This window comes from Nansenia antarctica, assembly GCF_963989245.1.
Source record: "Nansenia antarctica genome assembly, chromosome: 18".
In the NCBI taxonomy this organism is placed as follows: domain Eukaryota; kingdom Metazoa; phylum Chordata; class Actinopteri; order Argentiniformes; family Microstomatidae; genus Nansenia; species Nansenia antarctica.
This window is the reverse complement of record NC_137691.1, coordinates 10,226,399-10,249,439: the sequence shown is the minus strand read 5'-3', so window position 1 is coordinate 10,249,439 and position 23,041 is coordinate 10,226,399. Positions and strand designations below refer to the sequence as shown.

The following is a 23,041-nucleotide window of genomic DNA, read 5'->3' as shown; positions in this document are numbered from 1 at the left end:
CATTACAATGAATTATATGATTAAACCCAATGATTCTCAAATCATGTCTAATGCCTAATAGGCATTGTCTGAAAAGTGCAACTGTCTTACCTTATAACCCCAAATATAGTAACCCAAAATAGTATTGCACCTTTCAGGTGATGTTTCAGAATGACTGGGCCCCAAACAAATCACTTTATGTACTCATTATGTTCAATTGTGACTTCTCTCAATTGCTACATGACATTTTACGATAAAAAAGAGTTATAACCAAAATGAAAGAGGCGAACATGAAGGCGAACATCAAGTCTCAATGTCGTTGGGCAGATTAATTTCATGGTCCACAGTAAGTAGTTAGGTTTATCGACACCTTGTTGTATGTTATTACAGCATATACAAAGTAATTACTGACATGAAAACACTTAAGCTCCTTAAAGGGAAAAGGATGTTCTGAAAGCTTGATCAAAATCTATGAAGAGTACCATAGTAGACTACCAGGGGGAGATGAAGAGCACCATAGCAGACTACCAGGGGGAGATCATCCGTGTGAAGAGCACCATAGCAGACTACCAGGGGGAGATCATCCGCTCCAAAGAGGAGAATGACCGCCTGAGGAGGCTCCTGAACGTGGCTGTCCAGCGCGTCTTACTGCAGCCAGGTACCTGAAGCCTCTCCGCCTGATACCAGTACTGATGTGTCTAATTCGTGGTTAATGGAAGTTGTATAGCTAAGCTGTATCTTTTAGTTTGCCTGTATTTGACTCTGGGACTGATTCACACACTGATTCTCTGTCCCCGGCCTGGGCTTCTGCCTTTGTCTGCCACTGCTTTGTTTTACACAATAGATTCTGATGCTTTTTTTAGGGGGGTGATGATGGTTCCGATGTTTTTTTTCTTCCCTTCCTTGTCTAGACCACCGGGCAACAACCCACAACCACAACCACCACACTGAAGATGTCCTCCTCTCCCCTGAGCAGCATCAGTCTGAGCAGGAGGAATTGAGTCTGTGTTTATAACTCCATCGCACGGGAAGAGTGACTGTGATCAGGAGGAAGACCCTCTGCTGGAACACCTTTACCAAACCCACCTGGTGAACAACACTGAGAGGGATCCTCTCGTCCTTAGAATCATATCTAAGGAGATTAAAACAGAGAATGACGGAGAGGCCGCCGCCCACTTTTCACAGCTGTAGACTAACACACTAATGATAAATCTCTTTATTGGAACATTCATCCTAGGCATTGCCTTGGTTCGTGTGCATCTTTACAAAATCATACAATAAGAAAAATAAATATGTAACATCTCTCCTCTGTCCCGCTGAATGTTTTACACACCTCTTCAGTCTATCGACCAGCTATGTTAACTAGCATTTATGTTAAGCATGTGACAATTTATGGTTCAATGAATGAATCAATGATTTTAAGAATGATATCTGTCCCTATCAAGGGTAAACAATGAAATAATGGCTGTTTGTGGGTCTTTTGATAAATATTAGGGTGTAAACTCTGAGGGGCAGGGTGTGGTACGGTGGCCTGTAAGCTGCCACCCTATGACCTTTGACCCCTCAGCCCTGGCAACTGGTCAGGATATGGGCCTTATGACGGAGGTCAGCCAGGATGCCCTCCAGCTTGGCTTCCAGACCATTCAGCTTCTCCGACTTCTGGAGAACTTGACCCTCTAGCTTCTGCAGAGAATCTGCTTTACCTGGAGAGAGAGAGGGAGAGAGAGAGAGAGAGAGAGAGAGAGAGAGAGAGAGAGAGAGAGAGAGAGAGAGAGAGAGAGAGGGTGGTGGGGAGGGAGGGAGGGTGGTGATGGAATGTAAATGTAAATGTAATGTAAATGATGGATTAAGTGGGGAATGTTCAATTAATCGATAGATGACATCAGACAATTAATCTCAAAATTCAACCCTATGCCAGCAAATGCAACAGTGACAAAATCTAAGGCAGAATCTCCCTGGATTTCCCTAACCCTGGTCCTAACCCTGGTCCTAACCCTGGTCTAACCCTGGTCCTAACCCTGGTCTAACCCTGCTCAAGGGTTCTTCCTTTACAACATCAGAAGGATACAACCATTCCTCACCAGAGAAGCAGCGCAACTCCTGACCCAATCACTGGTCATCTCCTGCCTTGACTACTGCAACGCACTCCTGGCCGGGCTCCCCGCCTCCGCCATCAGACCTCTACAGCTCATCCAGAATGCTGCTTCCCATCTGGTGTTTACGTAACCTCCCCAAATCTTCACGTCACCCCCCTCCTTCGCACCCTTCACTGGCTCCCGATAGCAGCTCGCATCAGATTCAAGACCCTGGTGCTTGCCTACCAGGCAGCAAAAGGGAACAGCCCCTGCATACTTGCAGGCAATGGTCACCCCCCAAACTTCAGCCTGTGCACTCCGCTCCTCCACCTCTGCTGGCTGACTGGTCCCGCCACCTCTACGCCAACGCGGCAGTCGTGCTGCCCGATCACGTCTCTTCACTACACTGGCTCCCCGCTGGTGGAATGAGCTCCCCACGGCTGTCAGAACTGCAGAGTCACTACCCATCTTCCGTCGGAGACTGAAGACCAATCTCTTCAGGTTACACCTTAACTGCTCCTCCTGAGACATTACCACCCCCCAGCACTACGTCTCCTGAGACACCTGCGTTCCCCTATACTATGCCTCCTAAGACTCTACTGCCCCCCTTGTACTGTCTCTTCAGTGCCCCCCTTGTACTGTCTCTCCAGTGTCTATATAAAATAAAAATAAATAGACTTTTGCACGACGACTGCCAGTGGCCCCTGGCCTGAGCTAGATTACGCCTCCTGCTAGAACTGGTGAATTGATGATTCACTTCCTTAGTCAAATGTATTGATTGTAAGTTGCTTTGGAATAAGGCGTCTGCTAAATGCCAAAAATGTCAATGTAAATGTAAATGTCTAACCCTGGTCCTAACCCTGGTCTTACCCTGGTCTAACCCTGGTCTAACCCTGGTCTAACCCTAGTCTAACCCTGGTCTAACCCTGGTCTAACCCTGGTCTAACCCTGGTCTAACCCTTACCTGCGAGGCTCTTCATCATGTCTCCAGTGTCCTGGGCCAGAGACCCCGCCTCCTTCTGCAGTGCGTGGAGGCGTTCCCCTGCAGGCCCCGCCCCATCGCCACGCCCGTTTGTCCTCTCAGCAGCACGAAGCTTCTCTAGCTGCTTCTCCAAAGATGCCAGATCCTAAACACACACAGACAGGGAGGTGTGAGTACACACACACACACACACACACACACACACACACACAGGCGCCAAAACATGGATTTGTCGTCGCCTCACCTGGGCAGCAGCGTCCGCTTCCTCCTTCGCTTTCCCTGCGTCTCCTGTTGCATCCTGGGCCAGGTCTCCTCCGGTCTGCAGCACAGCCTTGAGGCCCTTCAGCTGGGGCTTCATCCCTTCCACCAGGGCCGTGACCCCCCCTAGAGCCTCCTCTGCTGGCGTCAGCTCAGCCTTGGCCTGGGAGGAAGGGGGGAGGGCGGGCGAGGGCAGGGGGAGGGGCAGGGGGAGGGAAGGGGAGGGGAGGATTCAATTTGTATTAAGTTTCAATTGTTTTGAGCACATTACTGGCTAAAGTAAGCACCTAGATACACAATTACCCAGACTTCTCCCCCCCCCCCCCCCCCCTACCCACGATCTCTCTCTTTCTCCCTTCCACCCATCTCGTCCGTCCATCTCTCACCTTCGCGAGGTTTTTGTTGAGGTTGTCTACGATGTCCATGCTGTCCTGCACCTTGCCTTCTATGCCAGTGAGGGAGTCCTCCACCGAGCTGAAACCATCCAGCAGGCCGTCAACGTCGGCCTTCACCCCCAGGGCGGCATCCCTGCAGAGACACACCACAACCTTACAGAACCGCTACAGCCACATCAGAGACACACCACAACCTTACAGAAACCTAAAAGTGACATTCGTACCCACACTGCAATGCAAGTGAGAGACAAGGAGAGGGAGGCTCTTCAAACTACAGAGATGCACACAAAAGGCTGAATACAAAATACAACAATTTGAAGTAGGCCTACATTAAATGATACATGTGACAGCAGCTGGTGAAAGGGGGAAACAATCCATCGCATGCAATATTTTGACTCGACTAGCGAGTATGTATGTATGTCATTGACTTTCAACAACGTCGACATTTATTCACATCTTTCAGAATAAAAGTCCAAACATTTGGGTCGGTTGCCGACTCGTTCCCCCCTTTCACCGGTTGCTGTCACATGTGGTTCTGGTGTTGTCAGTAGTCCTGACGGTATACCTGGCGTCCTGGGCGTCCTGTAGCAGGCGTCGGGCGGTGTCCAGCTGTGGCCCCGCCCCCTCCAGCACCGCCGTGCTGTCTGGCAGGCCCGCCGCCAGGCCTCGGATCTCCTCTAACTTCCTCTTCAGAGCCGCCAGGCTGACAGGCAGCTTAGCGTTCAGGATCCACTCGCTCACCTTCTGGATGTGTGTGGGGTCAGAGGTCGGGTCTGGAGAGAGAGAGGGGGGGGGGGGAAGATGGGAGGGAGAATGAGGAGACAGAGAGAGAAAGCAAGTGTCAGAAAGCAAAACAGATTATATCAACTCTATCTATCTACCCCTCCATCCATTCATTCATAGAATCATCAATCTATCCATCCATCCGACCGTCCATCCATCCGTCTATCCATCCATCCATCCATCCATCCATCCCTCTATACATCCATCTATCCATCCATCCATCTATCCATCCATCCACCCATTCATCATTTAAACCATCTCTCTCACCTGACAGGAAGTCCTTCAGCTCTTTGACAAAGTCTTTTGTGTCCTGCAGATCCGCATCCAGGTCATCCCGGGCCTGCCTCATCTCTTTGGTAAGCTTGTCAGTGGACTGTCTCACCTGATTGGCTGTGTCTTGTGTTTCCTGGATCTGTGGGTTGGGATGATTGAGAAGTGTGAGTGTGTGTGAGCACTTTTGTGAGCTGGTGTTAAATCCTTTTGTAATGACATTGTACTGTAATGATACTGTAATGTCACTGTACAATGCTGTGCTGTACCTTAGCTGCGGCCTGTGTAATCTTCCCGTTGAGCTCCTGCAGTCGGTCCTTCACCTCCTCAGAGTCGCTCACGGCACGGTTCCCCAGGGGCAGAGCCCCGACGCAATTCTCCCCACGACCACAGGGTGGCGCCCCCTCCGCAGGGCACAGCTCACCGTCACACTGCAGGGGTGTGCAGGGGGCTACGTGTGTGCTGCCACATACCTGACACACAGAATAGAGACACACGAAGGGATTAATGAAGGTAAATGCACAGAAGTCACGAAAGACACTTGGGAAACATTGGCTGTTACTGCCAATAACGATTTACAGTTCTAAATAATAATATTCATATATTAAATACGGGTTAAGTAAAATGTCTTTAATTAGGTCAATAGTTTTTTTTTTAACTAGCTGCTTACCAGTTATGGGACTATTATGTTACAATATAATTTTTTTAACGTTCTGGTTTGAGTTAGGGATATGGTTACCTGTGTGGCAGTAGGAGTCAGATTGGGTTTCTTGGCCAGCTGACTGTTGAGCTCGTCCAGGTCTCTGATGTTGAGTGGTTGGACCTGGTTCTGCAGGCGGAGAACGTCCTCTCTGACCCCCGCTGACCTGTCCACCGTCTTCCCGCTGGCCTCCACGCTCTTGGCCGCCTCCGTGGACTCATCATAAGCGTTCTTTATGTTGGTGAAGGAAGCTGAAAGAGAGATAGGGTTCCAATTGGACATTGAATTGTGCTCTTTAGGTGGGGACAGATAATCAACGGATGCATGCTCTCTCTCTCTCTCTCTGTCTCTCTCTCTCTCTCTCTCTCTCTGTCTCTCTCTGTCTCTCTCTCTCTCTCTCTCTCTCTCTCTGTCTCTCTCTCTCTCTCTGTCTCTCTCTCTCTCTCTCTGTCTCTCTCTCTCTCTCTCTCTGTCTCTCTCTCTCTCTCTCTCTCTCACCAGCGTTGTTGTTGGTTGCGGTGTTCCTGATGGCGTCTCTCTTGGTCTTGTACTCCAGACTCAGACTTGCCAGGAGGCTCCGGAGCGCGTCCAGCTGGGACTCCAGCTCGGGGCCTTGGCCCTGGGGTGACAGGTCACCTTCCACACGGTCCAACTGACCCCTGGAGGAGGACAATGAGTGAGCCAGTGAGTCTATGTATGAGGTTATACAGTGAGCCTATGTATGACCAATGTATGATGTATCACCAACCTGAGCCTGTGTAGCTGAGAGAGGGCCTTGTCCACCTGGCCAGCGGACGTGGGAGGGAGCGGCAGGGAGTCTCGTATCTGGGTGAGCGTGGCCTCCAGGGCTCGGAGGCGGGGGCCCAGGTGTGTGGGCACTGTACCCCCAGGACGAGTGGTGGGGAGTCTGGGGGAGAGTCTCTCCACCCCCAGGGTGAGGTTCCGGAGCTGGGCGTCCAGCGTGAAGAAGCAGGAGGGGCAGACCTCGCAATCGGGGAAAGAGTCACAGTGGCCTCGGCTGCAGGTGTCGCAGCGGGTTCCCGTGACGCCCAGCCGGCAGTGACACGCCCCCGTGAGTTTGTCACAACCTCCTGGGGTCGTCCCCCCGGCAGCGCACTGACACGCTATGGAGGGGGGGGGGGGGATGAAGAGAGGGAGAGGAAGTAGGAGAGAGTGGTGAGAGTGAGAGCCAAAGGAAGAGAGGAGAGAGGGAGGGAGGGAGGGAGGGAGGGAGAAAGCGAGAGTGAGAGGGAGGGGAAGGGAAGGGAAATTGAAATGACAAGAGGGTTAGGTCAGAAGAGAGAAAAAATGGTATTGTTTCTAAGCTCTACAAACGGTGCTTCTAAAAACCTAAACATAACAGAATGAAAAACAATACTGGTGGTAAAAATCCTAACTCAGTAATCCACGTGGAACTAAAGTCCCGATATCTCATTCTCTTCAAACACGTACAGTACAGAACTCGTAGTGTGTATATTCACAGCTGGGCGGTGGACACTTACCTCTGCAGCCGATGAGGGGGTCTCCGTAGGTGTGTTCGGGGCACGTTGAACAGGTGCGACCTCCGAACCCTGACCTGCAGTGACACTGACCTGTCCGCTGGAGAAAACAGGACAAAAAACATCAGCGGAACAATTTGAATCGACACACCGCCAACACAGACCACTTCAATATTTCAACTTAATAATTAAACGGATCACATTTGGTTCTAACAAACTCTATAACTTCTATTTTACTCCATACTTGGCAGTCTTTCCAGAGAGCTGATTGGGTAAAGCTGTTAGGCGGGCGTGGTCATACCTGGTCACAGCTGTCGCCGTGGGCGTTAGTGGGGTCGCAGCGACAAGGCTCACAGCCGCCGGCGGACGAGGGGTTCCAGTAACCGTGGGAACACAGATCGCAGGTTAATCCTTCGAGGTGGGGTCGGCAGGGGCACTGACCGGTGACGGGGTCACACACGCCGGACAGAGAGCGGTCCTCACTGCACGAGCACCCTGGAGACGTGGACGGAGAGGAGGTCAGAGAGAGAAACACACACACACACACACATACACACACACACACACACACACATACACATACACACACACACACACACATACACATACACATACACACACATACACATACACATACACATACACACACACACACACACATACACATACACACACACACACACACACATACACATACACACACACACACACATACACACACACACACACACACATACACACACACACGCAGAGGTTACAAGTGGACGGTCACTCACGGGAGCAGCCCAGCGTGTTGGAGGCGGTCAGACCGTGGTAGCCCGTCTTGCAGCGGTCACAGTGCGGTCCCTCAACGTTGGCCTTGCAGCGACACAAGCCTGAGACATTACACCGCCCCCTGTCCTCCGCTCCCTCCGAGCTGCACTGGCACCGGTTCTGGCCTGGCGACACACAACACTGATATCAAACACCCAGTAGCCAAATGTGACACAGCATTGTCGGAAACCAATCAAAACGTTTTCTTTTGAAACACAAGAACTACATTTCAATCACAACACAAACTCGCTAGTCAAGCCAAAATACTGCGACACAATAGAGTAATCCCAACTGCTACCTAGTGGAGAACTCACGTATGCAGGCGTCGGCCCGGTCCATGGAGCTCCTGGGGTTGGGCTGGTACCCTGGGACACAGCGGTCACACTTGGGCCCGGTGGTGTGGTGCTTACACCCCTCACACACCCCTCCACTCCTCCTCCCGCTCGCCTCGTACACGACCTGGCTGAAACGGCATCTCTCTGCGTGGTTGTTACACTCACAACCTGTAAGGGGTGCCAGCACGAGAGGTGATTATAACACAACCCCACACACACACACACACACACACACACACACACACACACACACACACACACAGACACTGTTCTGTTTTCACATGATGTGGCCTAAGCTCAGATACTCCTATCAAGTATGGAGCAAGGTAGAAGTAAGTGCAGGTGTGTGTGTGTGTGTGTTTGCGTACGTTTGCAGGTGTTTGTCTGTCCGTCCTCTGCAGGCATCCATGGCAGGTCCTGGTACAGATCCTGACAGCGCTCACAGTTCAGACCCGCTGTGTTGTGTTGACACTCGCACCGCCCGTTAATCTGCAGACACAGACACAGAGGTAGAAACACACGCATAAAACACACACACATAGCGGGAAGTCACACACACACTCTCACACGCACACGTGTTGGGTAGGTAGTTAGTGTGTACCTGTGTGTTGGGTGGGTAGGTAGTTAGTGTGTACCTGTGCGTTGGGTAGGTAGGTAGTGGTGGTGTCTGGGAGGCAGCGGTTGGCGTGTCCGTGGCAGAGGCAGGTTCCCAACACCCTCATCTCCCTGAGGGCGTAGAAGAGGCTGGTGGCTCGCCCCGGGAGGCGGGGCACGACGGCCAGTTCCGTCAGCCTCACCCTCAGGCCCGTCAGCCCAGACACGGCTGTTGGACGGACAAGACTGTCAATCACTAGGGCAAGCTTGCGCGATCGTATCAGCGATGTGTCAATCAAGAGAGGAATGTGTTTAGAGGGTTAGAGATCATGGAGATCTTATTACAGAACTGACCTTGAATCTTCTGTCCCTTGGGCACGCTGAGGCCAGAGAACTGGTGCAGAGGGCTGAACTGAACCTGGGGGGGGGGGCGGAGGACAGAGATGAAGGGGGAAGAGTGTTATTTATCAATAATCCCGCTACAGTTAGATATATATGACAAATACTAGATGTCAAAAGTCTGACCTCCAACCCAACATTCCTCTGTGCTCAGTCACACCTAAAAACCCTCCTCCTTACCGTCTGGTCCTGGTAGGCGCTGGGAAGGTGGGGTAGCGTGTAGCAGTACGCCTCTCCTAAGCTGCGTGGCGTCGTCGTGGCGACGGCGGGGAACGTGGCGCGACAGTCTGTGGCCATGTAGGCCACGGGGGTCCAGGTCTGCCCGTCGTCCAGCGTTCTCTCCACCACCAGAGCGCTGGGACGAGGACCCTGTAGAGTCAACCAGGACAGCGTCAGTCAGACAGATAGACCCTAGACTAAAGAAGGGTCTCTCATAGAGATGTCCAGTTGAATGTTGTGATGAAGTCCAAGACTAAACGTCCCCTCTGGGAGTTTAAGTAGCGTATCCTTGTTCTCGCCATGGTGTGGACATGACGCCCCCATTAACATTCACGACACTGCATTGTGCATTGTAAAAGCTATTTTTCCTATTTTTATCTCCGGACCGGTACACAAAGCATTTCACTGCATATTATACTTGTATATTGTGTATGTGATGAATACAATGTGAATTGAATTGAATTGCATCATGATCCTCATGGTTCTGCAGAGACGCCACAGTGTGATGGACTCTTACCTTGAAGGACATCACCAGGGTGTCCAGTTGGAAAGGGTTCTGCAGGTCCAACTGGAGAGTGACTGGACTCGGGTCTAAAACACACAAAAAACTCATCACTCAAATGTGTCTCAGTGTATTCCTGTGATATGAATTCCTTTGGGTCTTGACTGGTAGAAACATCGTTTTTTCTTCACAACTGGGTTGTATAGAATAATCACTTTATATAGGTGAATCACAGCACTGAGATGCTTGAGGAACCGCTATACAGTAGTAGTACAGTAAGTACGTATTGTGCATACGTGAATGCGTGTGTGTGTGTGAGCGTAAGTGCAGGCAAGTTAAGAATTCAATGTATCTTCTCCCATCCTTATTCCTCCCCTCACCTTTCGGGGACTGCCACCACCTGTCGGGCTCAGCGGTGGACAGAACGTTCTGGATGGGGTGAGCCAACCTACTGGATGGGTTCCGTGAGTCACAAGGACAGCATCTCATCTTCCACTGAGAGAAACAGAGAAAAATACAGTCTGTTGTTTTTTTTGGTATGGCAATGTTTATTCTGGTATCGTGGTTTAATGTTTTCATCCGCTGCAGTATTTTTGGCACTGCAGTATATGTTTAGCCACACTGGTGCACCTTGTACTTGCCCTGCAAATAAAGCATATTTGATTTAGAGTGTTTCTTCTATATTTGTCCAGCACCGCTCGGTCACTGTCAGTGGGTGAGAGGGCTTGTTTGATAGAGATAGAGATAGAGATAGAGATAGAGATAGAGATAGGGATAGGGATAGGAGCTGAGGGATGAGAGTTAACACATTCAGTCATGTTATAGCAGCCTAATGCGCACACCCACACCCACACACACACACACACACACACACACACACACACACACACACACACACACACACACACACAACCACACACACACACACACACACACACACACACACACACACACACACACACACACACACACACAACCACACACATTTTAAATGCTTTATTTATGTCCACATACAAAGTACAATTCTAAAGGACATAAATACTAACAGTGCATTTTGACATCCTGGAAACAATTTGTTACAGTAATGCTGAGCACACACACACACACACACACACACACACACGTACATACCTTAACATACACACACTAGCACACATGACCGTCAATACCCCAAATACCTGAGGTTAAGAGGCTAATGCCACCAAGAAAAGCTAGCAGTTGGATGATGTCAGCGGGGGAATCCCAACTGTAGGAGTTTAACAACAATGGAGATGATCAATGTGAGGCTCTAACCTCTGGAGATAATACGGCCTGAACCTCCAAATCACTCCCCAGGTTAGACCCTGTGTCTCTCCTCAGGTTAGACCCTGAGTGGTGTCAGGCTACTTAATCAATATGGCTCTGATGAGTCCTCTATCTGAAAGTCCTCTCTCTTTTCTCTTTCCCCCTTCTTCACGCCCCCCCCCTCCCCCGGCTGGCTGACCACTCTGGCACACAGGCCATGGCGATGTTTCCATTAGGGTAAAGGTCTGTGAGCTGGCAGTTTCAACACAAGCCCTGACCATTGTCCATGTCATGTCATGATCATGTCCATCCCTCTCTCTCTCTCTCCCTCCCTCCCTCTCTCTCTCTCTCTCTCTCTCTTGGAGATTTCTACAGGAATAAGTTGTCACAATGGGCAGAATACAATTTGTCTGTCTGTCTGTCTGTTTGTCTGTCTGTCTGTCTGTTAGTCTGCCTCTCTGTTTTTCTGCATATCCAGTTCGTCAGTCTGTCTGTCTGCTTCTGTCTTTCTTTCTGTTGGTCAGAGCAGCTAAGGTTGGAACCCTGCCAGACATCAAACTGACCAGAAGCAAGAGCCTGCATCTGTGTGTGTGTGTGTGTGTGTGTGTGTGTGTGTGTGTGTGTGGGTGTGTGTGTGTGTGTGTGTGTGTGTGTGTGTGTGTGTGTGTGTGTGTGTGTGTGTGTGTGTGTGTGTGTGTGGGTGTGTGTGTGTGTGTGTGGGCCAGCTGGCCAGCTCTCTGGTCCTGGACCTTGGTACCGCTGTAGAGAGTTACGGCCAGATGACCCATTAAATTAAAACTGTCACAATTAAGCAATAACCAGTTAGATGTCACATAAGCAGCCATTTATGTCATATTATAACAACAGATTTTTCCATTTTCCATCAACTATCATCATACATTTTATGTGATATTTCCCTAGCACCCCATAGAGAGGCAATGTTTGGTATTCATGCATTGTTCAGACCATGATGTATTGAAAAAGAACCATGTGGCCTGTCGTATCAGAGGCTCATAAAAGACTATATTTTTGATTGCTCTAACTCCCACTAACTCATTAACATTTAACCCTGGTTTTTCTTGTTTTTGAATGCTTTTTCAGTAAGTATATTTTGACATCTTCAAACATGACACATTTGTTTATGATTTTCAAATCACACGAAAATGTTCTACCGTTTCCTATTTTGATATTATGATGTTGGTTTTATTAGACATAAAATTCTGTTGCAGTTTTTTATTTGTTAACTGTCTCCTCAGACAGACCAGTGGTGGCCCTTTATCACTGCAGCTACACTTGATTTTTGCCACGGCAAGAATGTGATATATATTTCAGAGTGGAAGCCGTTTTACCAGAATCCAGAGACGGCGTGCTACGCAATATCCAGCTGGATGATTGAGTGATGAACCAGGGCCACCAGAGAGGGAAGCGACAACCAGGGTTACCAGACCCACCAGAGAACACAGAGGAGATGACGATAAGGGTGGCCAGGCCCGCCAGAGAGAGAGCCAGATGATTGGGTGATGAACCAGAGGCCACCAGAGAGGGTTGCCAGGCCCGCCAGGGAGAAGAAACAACCTATTGGTACCAGGCCAACAGAGAACCGGAGAAGGAGGAGCTACGACGAGATGCTGAGGTGTTGCCAGAGCCGATTGCGTTGCCAGTGACAATGCCAGTAAAATTGTCAGTTGCAATACCAGCAATACCTGGAACCTAGAAGACAGTAGAAAGCTGTCCAGATGCCAAGGAACCAGAAACCAACAAAACAGAGAGTGCTGACAGTCTGGAGGTCCAGCCAGGGTCCAAAGTGTGGACACCTGTACTAGTGAGGATGCTGGTGAGTGCCTGCATCATGTTTTCGATGGTGCTAAAGGCCACTCCCCAGACCATGTCCAACATGGAAGGAGACAGACGACTGCCTGAACCTCAATGACACTGACAGACGACGACCGATTAGGAAGAGATTGAAGAGCAAGCATATTGTGACCATTTGGACCCTTATAAATTGACTTTTCCTTTGTCCACCATATTTTCACTAATGTGTTCACAGATATACAGGTAATCGCCTGCCTGGAGTCAGAGATGTGGTAGGCTCGGCCCAGTCAGATCCATCCATTGGCTAAAAAGCTCTCAATCCCAGGGGAAAGGGGACCAGGGAAAGGGGGCCTTGCCTATCTGCTCTCTGATTGGTCCATCCCAAAGCCCTGGTGGAAAATCACTCCAGTTGCCAACTGCAACTCTCAGGAAACTGTCCAAGACAGTTGAAGGGTAGAGAGCTTATTGGGTAAGAAAGCTTATTGGGTAGGAGAGCTAGCAATCTGAAGGTTACTGGTTCGATCCCCCACCTCAGGAGGGAGCTGCATGTGCCCTTGAGCAAGGCACGTAACCCCAAATTGCTCCAAATGCGACAAATATGTTGTGTGCGTGTGTGTGTGTGTGTGTGTGTGTGGGTGCATGGGTGTGTGTGTGTGGGTGGGTGTGTGTGTGTGTGTGTGTGTGTGGGTGCATGGGTGTGTGTGTGTGTGTGTGTGTGTGTGTGTGTGTGTGTGTGTGTGTGTGTGTGTGTGTGGGTGTGGGTGTGGGCCAGCTGGCCAGCTCTCTGGTCCTGGACCTTGGTACCGCTGGAGAGAGTTACAGCCTGATGACCTCTTAAATTAAAAATGTCACAATTAAGCAATAACCAGTTAGATGTCACATAAGCATGACTTTTATGTCATATTATTACAACAGATTTTTCATCAACTATCATCATACATTTTATGTGATATTTCCCTAGCACCCCATAGAGAGGCAATGTTTGAATATATAAGTTGTAGATATTGTGACCATTTGGACCCTTATAAAATGACTTTGTCCACCATATTTTCACTAATGTGTTCACAGATATAAAAGTGTACTAGTGAGACGTGTATGATAAGTACAATATTGAACATTTTGCACATTCAAAATAACTGAATAAAAAAACAGAAGCATAGTTCTAGACAAAACATATTTTAAAAGATAAGTCAAGCCCCGCGGTGGCGTAGCGGTCTAAGCACTAGCCACTAGTTCAAGCTGCCCAGCGGGGACTGGGATCGAATCCCGGTCTCGCCAGACCCGGATATGACCGAGGCACACAGGGAGCGGCATATTGAGCGGCCGCTCCAGAGGGCGGTATAGGACTATTTCCAGGACAAGGATCCGTCGTGCAACAGCGCCCCCGGGGTGCCGGAATAACGGTGCTGGGCTCGAGGAGCCAGTCAGCTAGTCTGCCTGGCGATCTCCTCTGGGGCTGCCGGCCACGGGGTCGTGCGGCGGATCCTACGCAATAGGCAGGGGATAATTGGATGCTAGGTTGGGTTCAATTGGATACCAAATTGGGTGAAAAAGGGATAAAATCAACAAAAAAAATCAACAAAAAAAAAAAGATAAGTCATCAAGTAAATCTACTTCAGTAGTTAGGTAATCGCCTGCCTGGAGTCAGAGATTTGGTAGGCTCGGCCCAGTCAGATCCATCCATTGGCTAAAAAGCTCTCAATCCCAGGGGAAAGGGGACCAGCCTTGCCTATCTGCTCTCTGATTGGTCCATCCCAAAGCCCTGGTGGAAAATCACTCCAGTTGCCAACTGCAACTCTCAGGAAACAGTCAAAGGCAGTTGAAGGGTAGAGAGCTTATTGGGTAAGAGAGTGTAGTGGTTTTATATGATGTTATACTGAGAAATGAGTATGGGCAAAGCTAGCACTCAAGGAAGGCCCATTTCCTTCCTGAAGGTGTGAGCCAAGGTCTGTGCCGCAGTGAACAATTCGGAAGATGGACAGGGCCCATAACTTATGTAATCACAGATTTGTATAATATGATTGGTTCCCAAGAATGGTGACCTCATGAACCAAGGATAGTTCTATAAATATGAAGTCCCACCATTGTTGGTGGCTGGCTTTTGCTTCCTCCTTGCTCCTGGCTGCTGCGCTCATGTAAACCTTGGCTTAATAAAAGGCCTCTTTGGAGACAATTGATCTAAGCTCTTTGTGCTTTGTAGGTTATACTAAATCTATTAAGAATCAATTAGAGGCCACAACAAGAGCTTATTGGGTAGGAGAGGTTAAGGCTGTCTGGATATCCAAACCTCGCCGTCTCCCTTTGACAAACCAACCAAATGTATCTATAGGCCGATACCCACCAGAATAGATCTGTCACCACCATACGGGTCAACCAAGGACGGTTTGGCACTATGCAGCTACCTGCAGAAGGTACTACTGTAGTACTACTGTACTAGACGCTACTACTGACCCATGTTCAGTTTAGAGATCCATGGTCATTAGGTGAACATTTCTGATTGATCTTAGAACTGTATCACTGGGCAGCCTGTCCTCTCCTTGGCTCAACGGGATATGTAGTGATTTACCAACGCAGACAGATATGTGCAACGGTCTTGTACCGTTAACCTTGTTTCAACTGACTGTCGTATTTGTTGTTTAATCAGAGGTTTATAACGTAATGAGTAATCCAGGAATGTTTTGAGTTAATTGTCACTAGAAAACAACTTTGCTGAGCACCAACGCCTACAATGAATGAGCTTCCAGACATGAAGGGGTCTGGATGTGGGCTTGGCAGTAGACTCAAGTTACACCAACTCACTAGAAGCTAAAGTGGTGTAGCTGACAACCCCTACATTGTGTCAGAATGTTCCCCTCAATGACAGTAACATTCTATAGGAGAGGCCGGCTAGCAATCTGAAGGTTACTGGTTCGATCCCCACCTCAGGAGGGAGCTGCATGTGCCCTTGAGCAAGGCACTTAACCCCAAATTGCTCCAAATGCGACAAATATGGCTGACCCTGTGCCTTGAGCAAAAATACCACATTCCAATTGACTGACAAGTCGATTGCATGGCAATAAATCAGTAAAAAAAAGAAATTATCTTATCTTATCATGCAAACTTCACACACTAACTGGATACGGTATCTGGAACAAGTGCTGTATTATATCCCTTGTTCACCTCAAATAACTCCAAACACGACCCTGTAAACTCTGACATTTATGATGTGATGTCTACTATTTATGTGTGGAATGACATGGAAAAGGTCAAACTCAAACACACTGTGTGTGTGGACCATTGGAAATTGGAATAGAACTCGACGGTATTTTGCAATTTCACATCTTTTCCGTGACCGTCAGCACGTGCACAGACTCATCTGGACGGACTGATACAGTGTGTGTCAGAGAGAGTCACTTCATACAACCAACCCTTTGGACATGACTCAACACACACTCACACACACACACACACACACACACACGCACACGCACACGCACACGCACACGCACACACACACACACGCACACGCACACGCACACACATGCACACACACACTCTCAAACATGCACACACACACACTCTCAAACATGCACACACACACACACACACACTGACACTCACACACTCACACACACACACACACACACACACACACACGGACAGCCATACACCCACACTCCATAGTCTAGACTCTAGATGGCTGTATGGCTGTCCGTGTGTGTGTGTGTGTGTGTGTGTGTGTGTGTGTGTGTGTGTGTGTGTGTGCGTGAGTGTGTCTGAGTGTGTGAGTGTCAGTGTGTGTGTGTGTGTGTGCATGTTTGAGAGTGTGTGTGTGCATGTGTGTGCGTGTGCGTGTGCGTGTGCGTGTGTGTGTGTGACTCTAGGCCTATTCTAGGGCCCGGGGCGCAGCATGTTTGTGTTGAATGTTCTCCAGCAAGTTCAGTCCAACCAAATCACTCTGAGTGCTGAAACCAAAACACAAAGTGCTGAAATCCCCAAACTCAAGCCAGAACCAAAACCAACAGGACCATGAACTACAGTTCATGCATCCATTGAACAAATAAACATGCAAAGAAATATAAATAAATACAATAACAGAATTACTGGCTGAGGATTAAAGTATTTTGTTCAAAACAATCGTTCACTCCCCCATTAAAGCATTGAAGCCTAAACAAAGGGTAGTTATAAATGGGTCTGGATACACCATAGGAATGTCTCTTATGTATCTCCGTCTCCTTGGTTACAGTATGACCACAACTGCAGGAACATCGGTGAAACAAGATCTGACTGGTTTACGATGACACGGCAAGTTGGAATAGATTCTTTGATTGTTTTCATCAGCTATGGGAAACCTTAACTTTGTGGTTGTATTTAAACAGTGTGTGTGTGTGTGTGTGTGTGTGTGTGTGTGTGTGTGTGCGTGTGTGTGTGTGTGTGTGTGTGTGTGTGACTGCTCTGTTACCTGCCCCTCCCAATATCAGGGTGTGGTCCAGGTGAAAAGCAGAGATATCCATCAGAGGAACAAGCCACACGTCCTGCCTCTATATTCCATACGTACAGGCGGTCCAGGGTAATTAGAAGGTTAATAGAGGGCAGTGGTGGACTCAGGCTGTTTGAAGGGCAGGGGCGAAAAGAAAAAAAGGGCATAGCAAAAAGCTATGATGCGTCATGTATGGTGAAATAGTCCTCATCCTTGATTAATATTAATATTATGTAGTCTAGGCCAGGGGCGGATTTAGGATTGTCGGAGATCCGGGGCTTAGCCCAGATGGGCAATGAAATGCACGTGAAAAATGTGCACTTTTTTTTGCTGCGACACCACAAACTTCAACTTACCACCACCTTATAGCGGACAAAGGGCACTGGAGAACACTTATACCAGGGCTCGACATGAAGGCTTTTTATATAAATGATACATCTTTATCAAATCAATAGTAGTCAAATTAGTTATTTGCGCTAACATACACTCACCAGCCACTTGCACCGGTACACCTTGCTATTACCGGGTTGGACCCCCTCTTTTGCCTTCAGAACTGCCTTAATTCTTCGTGGCATAGATTCAACAAGGTGCTAGAAACATTCCTCTGAGATTTTGGTCCATATTGACATTCTAGCATCACACAATTGCTGCAGATTTGTGGCAAGAAAATATCCCCCACACCATTACACCACCACCACCATTTTCGCCCAGAGTAGTAAATGAGATGGCGAGAAAATCCCAGTAGATCACGCAATGTTTTCAACTATGGGGGCACATGGTCAAGTTTAGACCATTGGAAGGGCAGCCAATAGGGCACATCCTCTAATTTTTGCCACTCAAAAGGGCACTTTAGTGCAACGTTTTTCAACGGTGGGGGCACATGGTCAAGTTTAGACCATAGGAGGGGCACCAGTAGGGCATGTCCTCTCGTTTTTGCCACTCAAAAGGGCATTTTTGCCACTCAAAAGGGCATTTTCGCCACTCAAAGGGGCATTTTTGCCACTCAAAGGGGCACTTAAGCACAAAGTTTTTCAACCGCAAAGTTTTTCAACCGCAACGTTTTTCAACCGTGGGGGCAAAAACGAGAGGACGTGCCCTACTGGTGCCCCCCCCCCTGAGTCCGCCAGTGATAGAGGGTATTCCAATACAAAATGCAATTGAAAATATGTTTTCCTGTCGACACAGCATAACTGACTCTGTCCTGCAGGTCCTTGGCTGCGGCCAAACACTACAGTTGCAAAATCTGGCCTGTCGGCCCCTGGCACCAAATCCAGACAATTTCACAAATGCCCCCAGACAGTTCTTCTCTGACCCCCCCCCCCCACACACACTTCTCTCTCTCTCTCTCTCTGTCCCTTGGATTCCTACTGCGTCAAGTCAGCATATGTAGAGGCAACACACACAGCCAGGTATTGGAAGAAGGTCTTACCTGTTTGAAGGGGGTGCAGAAGATCTCAGTGCCGGTGAGTCCGCAGGTGGAGGAGGCGCTGAGGTGCTGCTCCCTGCCCAGGAGGAGGTCTCCACTGGGAGGGTAACAGGCCCCCCGGGAGCAGTCTGTCTGGGCCTTCGCCACGGCAGCCAGGGCTGGGGGGAGAGGTTACATCATCTATCAGTAACTCAATCATTCAGTTAGTCTGTTTATCTGTCTCTATGTAGGCATGTCTGTCTGTCTGTCTGTCTGCCTCTCCATCTATCTATCTATCTATCTATCTATCATCTATCTATCTATCTATCATCTATCTATCTATCTGTCTGTCTGTCTGTCTATCTATCTATCTATCTATCTATCTATCTATCTATCTATCTATCTATCTGTATTAATGTCTGTCTGTCTGTCTGTCTGTCTGTCTGTCTGTATAAGGAGGATGTAGGGAGAGGAAGAGAGATGGAGGGATGAAGAGGAGAGGAAGAGAGGTAATGGTGGGATGGGTTGGAGGACAGAGTGAAGGTAAAGAGGGAAGAGTGAGAAGCATAACAGATTATTTAAGCACTACATATATTAACGAGAACATACCTGCTGATAGGAATACAATCCACATAGTCCTGTACTCCTAGGAGAATTTCTTCACAAGATAAGAGAGCAAAAAAGGTACATAAATATCAAATACAAAAAAAAAAATACTATGAGAAAAGACATCTGAAAAGCATATTCTCCAATGCAATAGTCCGTGCATTAATTCCCCAAACCATCAAATTATTCCTTTCAATACAATTCTGGCTGATAACAATAGCACATATGTAGCACATATGTAGCACTTATGTAGCACAATGTATTGAACAACATTGAAAAGAATTAATGAATTACATTAAAATGATGTCAAATCAATCTACTCAGCTCAGTACTCACCAGTTGTAGCTGTGTGTTCCGTCTAGAATGTGTCTGAAGTATAAAGGTGTGTGTCGGTACCTAGCTACCTCTGTATAAACACTGTCTCACCTGCGCTGACTGATATACTGTGTGTCAGAGAGGTAGCTGGGAGACACACCCTTCCCGTCCAAACCGCACCCTTTGATTCAACACACACACACACACACACACACACACACACACACACACACAACTCACACACCCCAGACACACACTCATCAGCAAGAAAAAGCCTGGAATTTTACAGTGGGCACACAAAATTCACATGGGACACACAAAACATATAACAGCTGATTTCTCTTTCTCTTTATTTGTTTAAAACCATTGCGGATTCAGCCATTACATGTTGTGTCTGTGTATACATGGGTTAGGGTGTGTGTACGTGTGTGTGTGTGTGTGTGTGTGTGTGTGTGTGTGTGTACGTGTGTGTGTACGTATGTGTCAAATGACAGAACAATACTATGTAGTCTGTGTTCGGTGGGAAGCACTGTCAGTTATGGGGACTGATGGTTTAAATAAGACATCTGTAATTGCACACACACACACACACACACACACACACACACACACATACACATACACAGACTCAATAGGTATGCCCTGCAGGCAACATAATGGGGTTGGCATGTGGCGAAGTGTTGATCATCACCTGTGTGTAATAAAGTGTAGCCTCCGGGCTTGAATACACACTCTGTTCCTCTCCACGCCGGTACTGACTAACAGCCAGGCGCAGGGTGGGTTGTCTGACTCACCTCAAACGACGGCCACGCCCGATAGCTTCCGCTGCTGCCAGACACAGGTATGATAACCATAGCAACGATAGAGGTTTAACAGTTCTGTATTGTTCAGTCCTCTACCACATAGAGCCACAGTATGAAACAAATAAATGAATACAATTAAGTTGTTACCAGAAGACGTGTTGAATGTCGTCAAACTGCTTACAAAGCAGGTAACCCTAACCCTGGGAGAGATACATTAGCCTCGAGGCTTTACATTACTAGCACAGCACACCCACCACAACCACATCTCAGCAGATTACAATTGTGAAAAAAGAACATACTGTTCTTTGATTAAATACTGTTAATACAGTGTAGTAAAGTGCTGCATACCAAAACAAAAACTCCTAGTACTGACCTCAGAGACAAACGCTGTCAGAAATCCAAACACAACGGCTCCCAGCCATAGCTTGTCTAAATGCTGACATGGCTGTCGATATCCAGCCGTATAGATCCAGAATTTTTTAAACAGTTCATGCGGGGTTGAGGTCAAAACCATTAGAATTCAGCGATGGAGAAGGGTGGTTGAAATTCAGTTCACTTCAACATTTCTTATTGTTTCCTGTGAGTATTGTTCTTGTTATGGATAGGATGACACATCATGTATATACCACATACCATATCATATCTATGAGTATATATGTTACGGTACATGTAGGAATACGGTACATGTGGGAAAACTAGGGTTAGGGTTAGGTGCTAGGGTGCTAAGGTTAAGGTTAGGGTTAGGGTTAGGGGTAGGGTTAGGGCTAGGGTTAAGGTTAGGGTTAGGGTTAGACATGCCAGCATGTACCAAGTCACCCTAGCACCTAACCCTAACCCTGGTTTTCCCACATGTACCGTATTCCCACATGTACCGTAACACATATACAGAATATACTGAAACGAGAAGAATTCTGAATACCCCATGAGTGGATTACGTGGCCTGTGTGTCATTTGGAGAAAAAAAACTTTCCCCCAATGAAATTATGAAATATACCAATTCCCTTAAATGACTGTGATGTGTTTGTGTTTTGGAGTAGAAAGGTCAGTATAGTCAAATGGCCCAGCAGTCAGTGTAAAAACCCCTGCCAGATGTACATGTGTAGGTGGACTCTAGAGATGTTACTGGACAGCCATGTAGACAGTAGGCGCATTTGATTTAGCACACCCAGCACGTCAGACTTTGTACTTTGTGTGTGTGTGTGTGTGTGTGTGTGTGTGTGTGACACAGAGAGAGCGGGAGTGAGTGAGAGAGAGAGAGAGAGAGAGATGATAAGATGAGAGAAGGGGTGGTAGCTCTACCATCTATTTTAATGTCCCTCATACCATTAAATCAACCTATCGACCTATAGACCCTATAAGTATAGGTACTCATTCACTGTTTGCAAACCCCTTTAATAATAATCATAATAATAATAATAATTATTATTATTATTATTATTACTATAAGTACTCATTTACTGTCTGCAAACAGTGACAAAGTGATGTTCTGTATGTTCCTTTATAGAAAGCTCACATGCTACATGCTGGCCAATGAAGCCCAAAGCTCACCTCACCTCAGGGTTAGGGTTAAGGTCACCTCAGGGTTAGGGTTAAGGTCACCTCAGGGTTAGGGTTAAGGTCACCTCAGGGTTAAGGTTAGGAGAATCACATAGAACTGTTCAGCTCCCTCCAGACTGAACAATAAAATGATTATAATAAAAAAGTGTTTTGCATTTTGCATGTATCGCTTCCTGGGGGGTCAACGTCGCTAAAGGACAATCCAGGCTTATTTTTTATTTTTTTTAAATGTCACAATATTTTTATTATCATTTTTATATACCAACATCAAAGACAAAACAACAAAAGACAAAGAAAGAGAAACATACAATAACAAAGTTCACAAACATAGACACACACAACTTGCATCAATTTTGGATTGAATAAAAAACAATACAAAAACAAAACTTTCCTCCACTTTGTATAAAGTATCCTATCCTACATGTTCTTCATGTATGGTTCCCACGGCTTGTCAAAGTCTTTCCGCTTGCCTTTAATAATGTAGGTTAATCTTTCCAGACCAATACATTCCAAGAGCCCCCCTCTTCCACATTCTCAATGATGGAGCGTCCATACTCTTCCAGCATAGTGCTATGGCTCTCCTGGCTTGAAGGAGTCCAAAGTCCAGAAGTTTGGTCTGTTTTGATGTCTGTATAAAGTCCTCCGGATATATTCCAAGCACACAGAGTTTTACATTTAACGGTATTTTATCCAGGCATATTTTGATAAATCCCGTGAGATTTATTTTTTTAAATCCAGCCTTATGTTTATAAGTCTCGCAAGACTTATCAAAATAAGCCTGGATTTTCTTTTAGTGACCTTGATGGAATGCCCCCCAGCCAAGCATTACAGATTAGATAGCTGCGGAGACAATGGCCATATTAAACATTCTTTTGACCAATAAAAACAGAGAAACATACTTGCTTCTGCTTAGCAAATCATTAAGGTGGGGGGAATGTTTGCTAATGAATACAGCCAGGATAGCCATTGGTAAAATATATATGGCCCGTTTTACCTC

The 23,041-nt window shown here is 47.4% G+C and overlaps 1 protein-coding gene across 1 annotated transcript; it reads right to left on the bottom strand.

The window, feature by feature from the left end:
* Positions 1-1,542: 1,542 nt before the first annotated feature.
* Positions 1,543-19,397, bottom strand: lamb3 (laminin subunit beta 3; the record flags this gene model as incomplete). Its single annotated transcript, XM_080547885.1, has 22 exons — positions 1,543-1,682; positions 3,019-3,181; positions 3,281-3,457; positions 3,681-3,822; positions 4,255-4,462; positions 4,740-4,884; positions 5,012-5,215; positions 5,482-5,693; positions 5,941-6,101; positions 6,191-6,566; positions 6,945-7,041; positions 7,243-7,436; positions 7,718-7,879; positions 8,069-8,257; positions 8,458-8,578; positions 8,725-8,912; positions 9,038-9,101; positions 9,263-9,451; positions 9,819-9,892; positions 10,184-10,298; positions 18,788-18,942; positions 19,373-19,397. The coding sequence occupies 22 exons, from the start codon at positions 19,395-19,397 to the stop codon at positions 1,543-1,545; spliced, it is 3,501 nt and encodes a 1,166-aa protein (XP_080404011.1).
* Between the last annotated feature and the right edge of the window lie 3,644 nt (positions 19,398-23,041).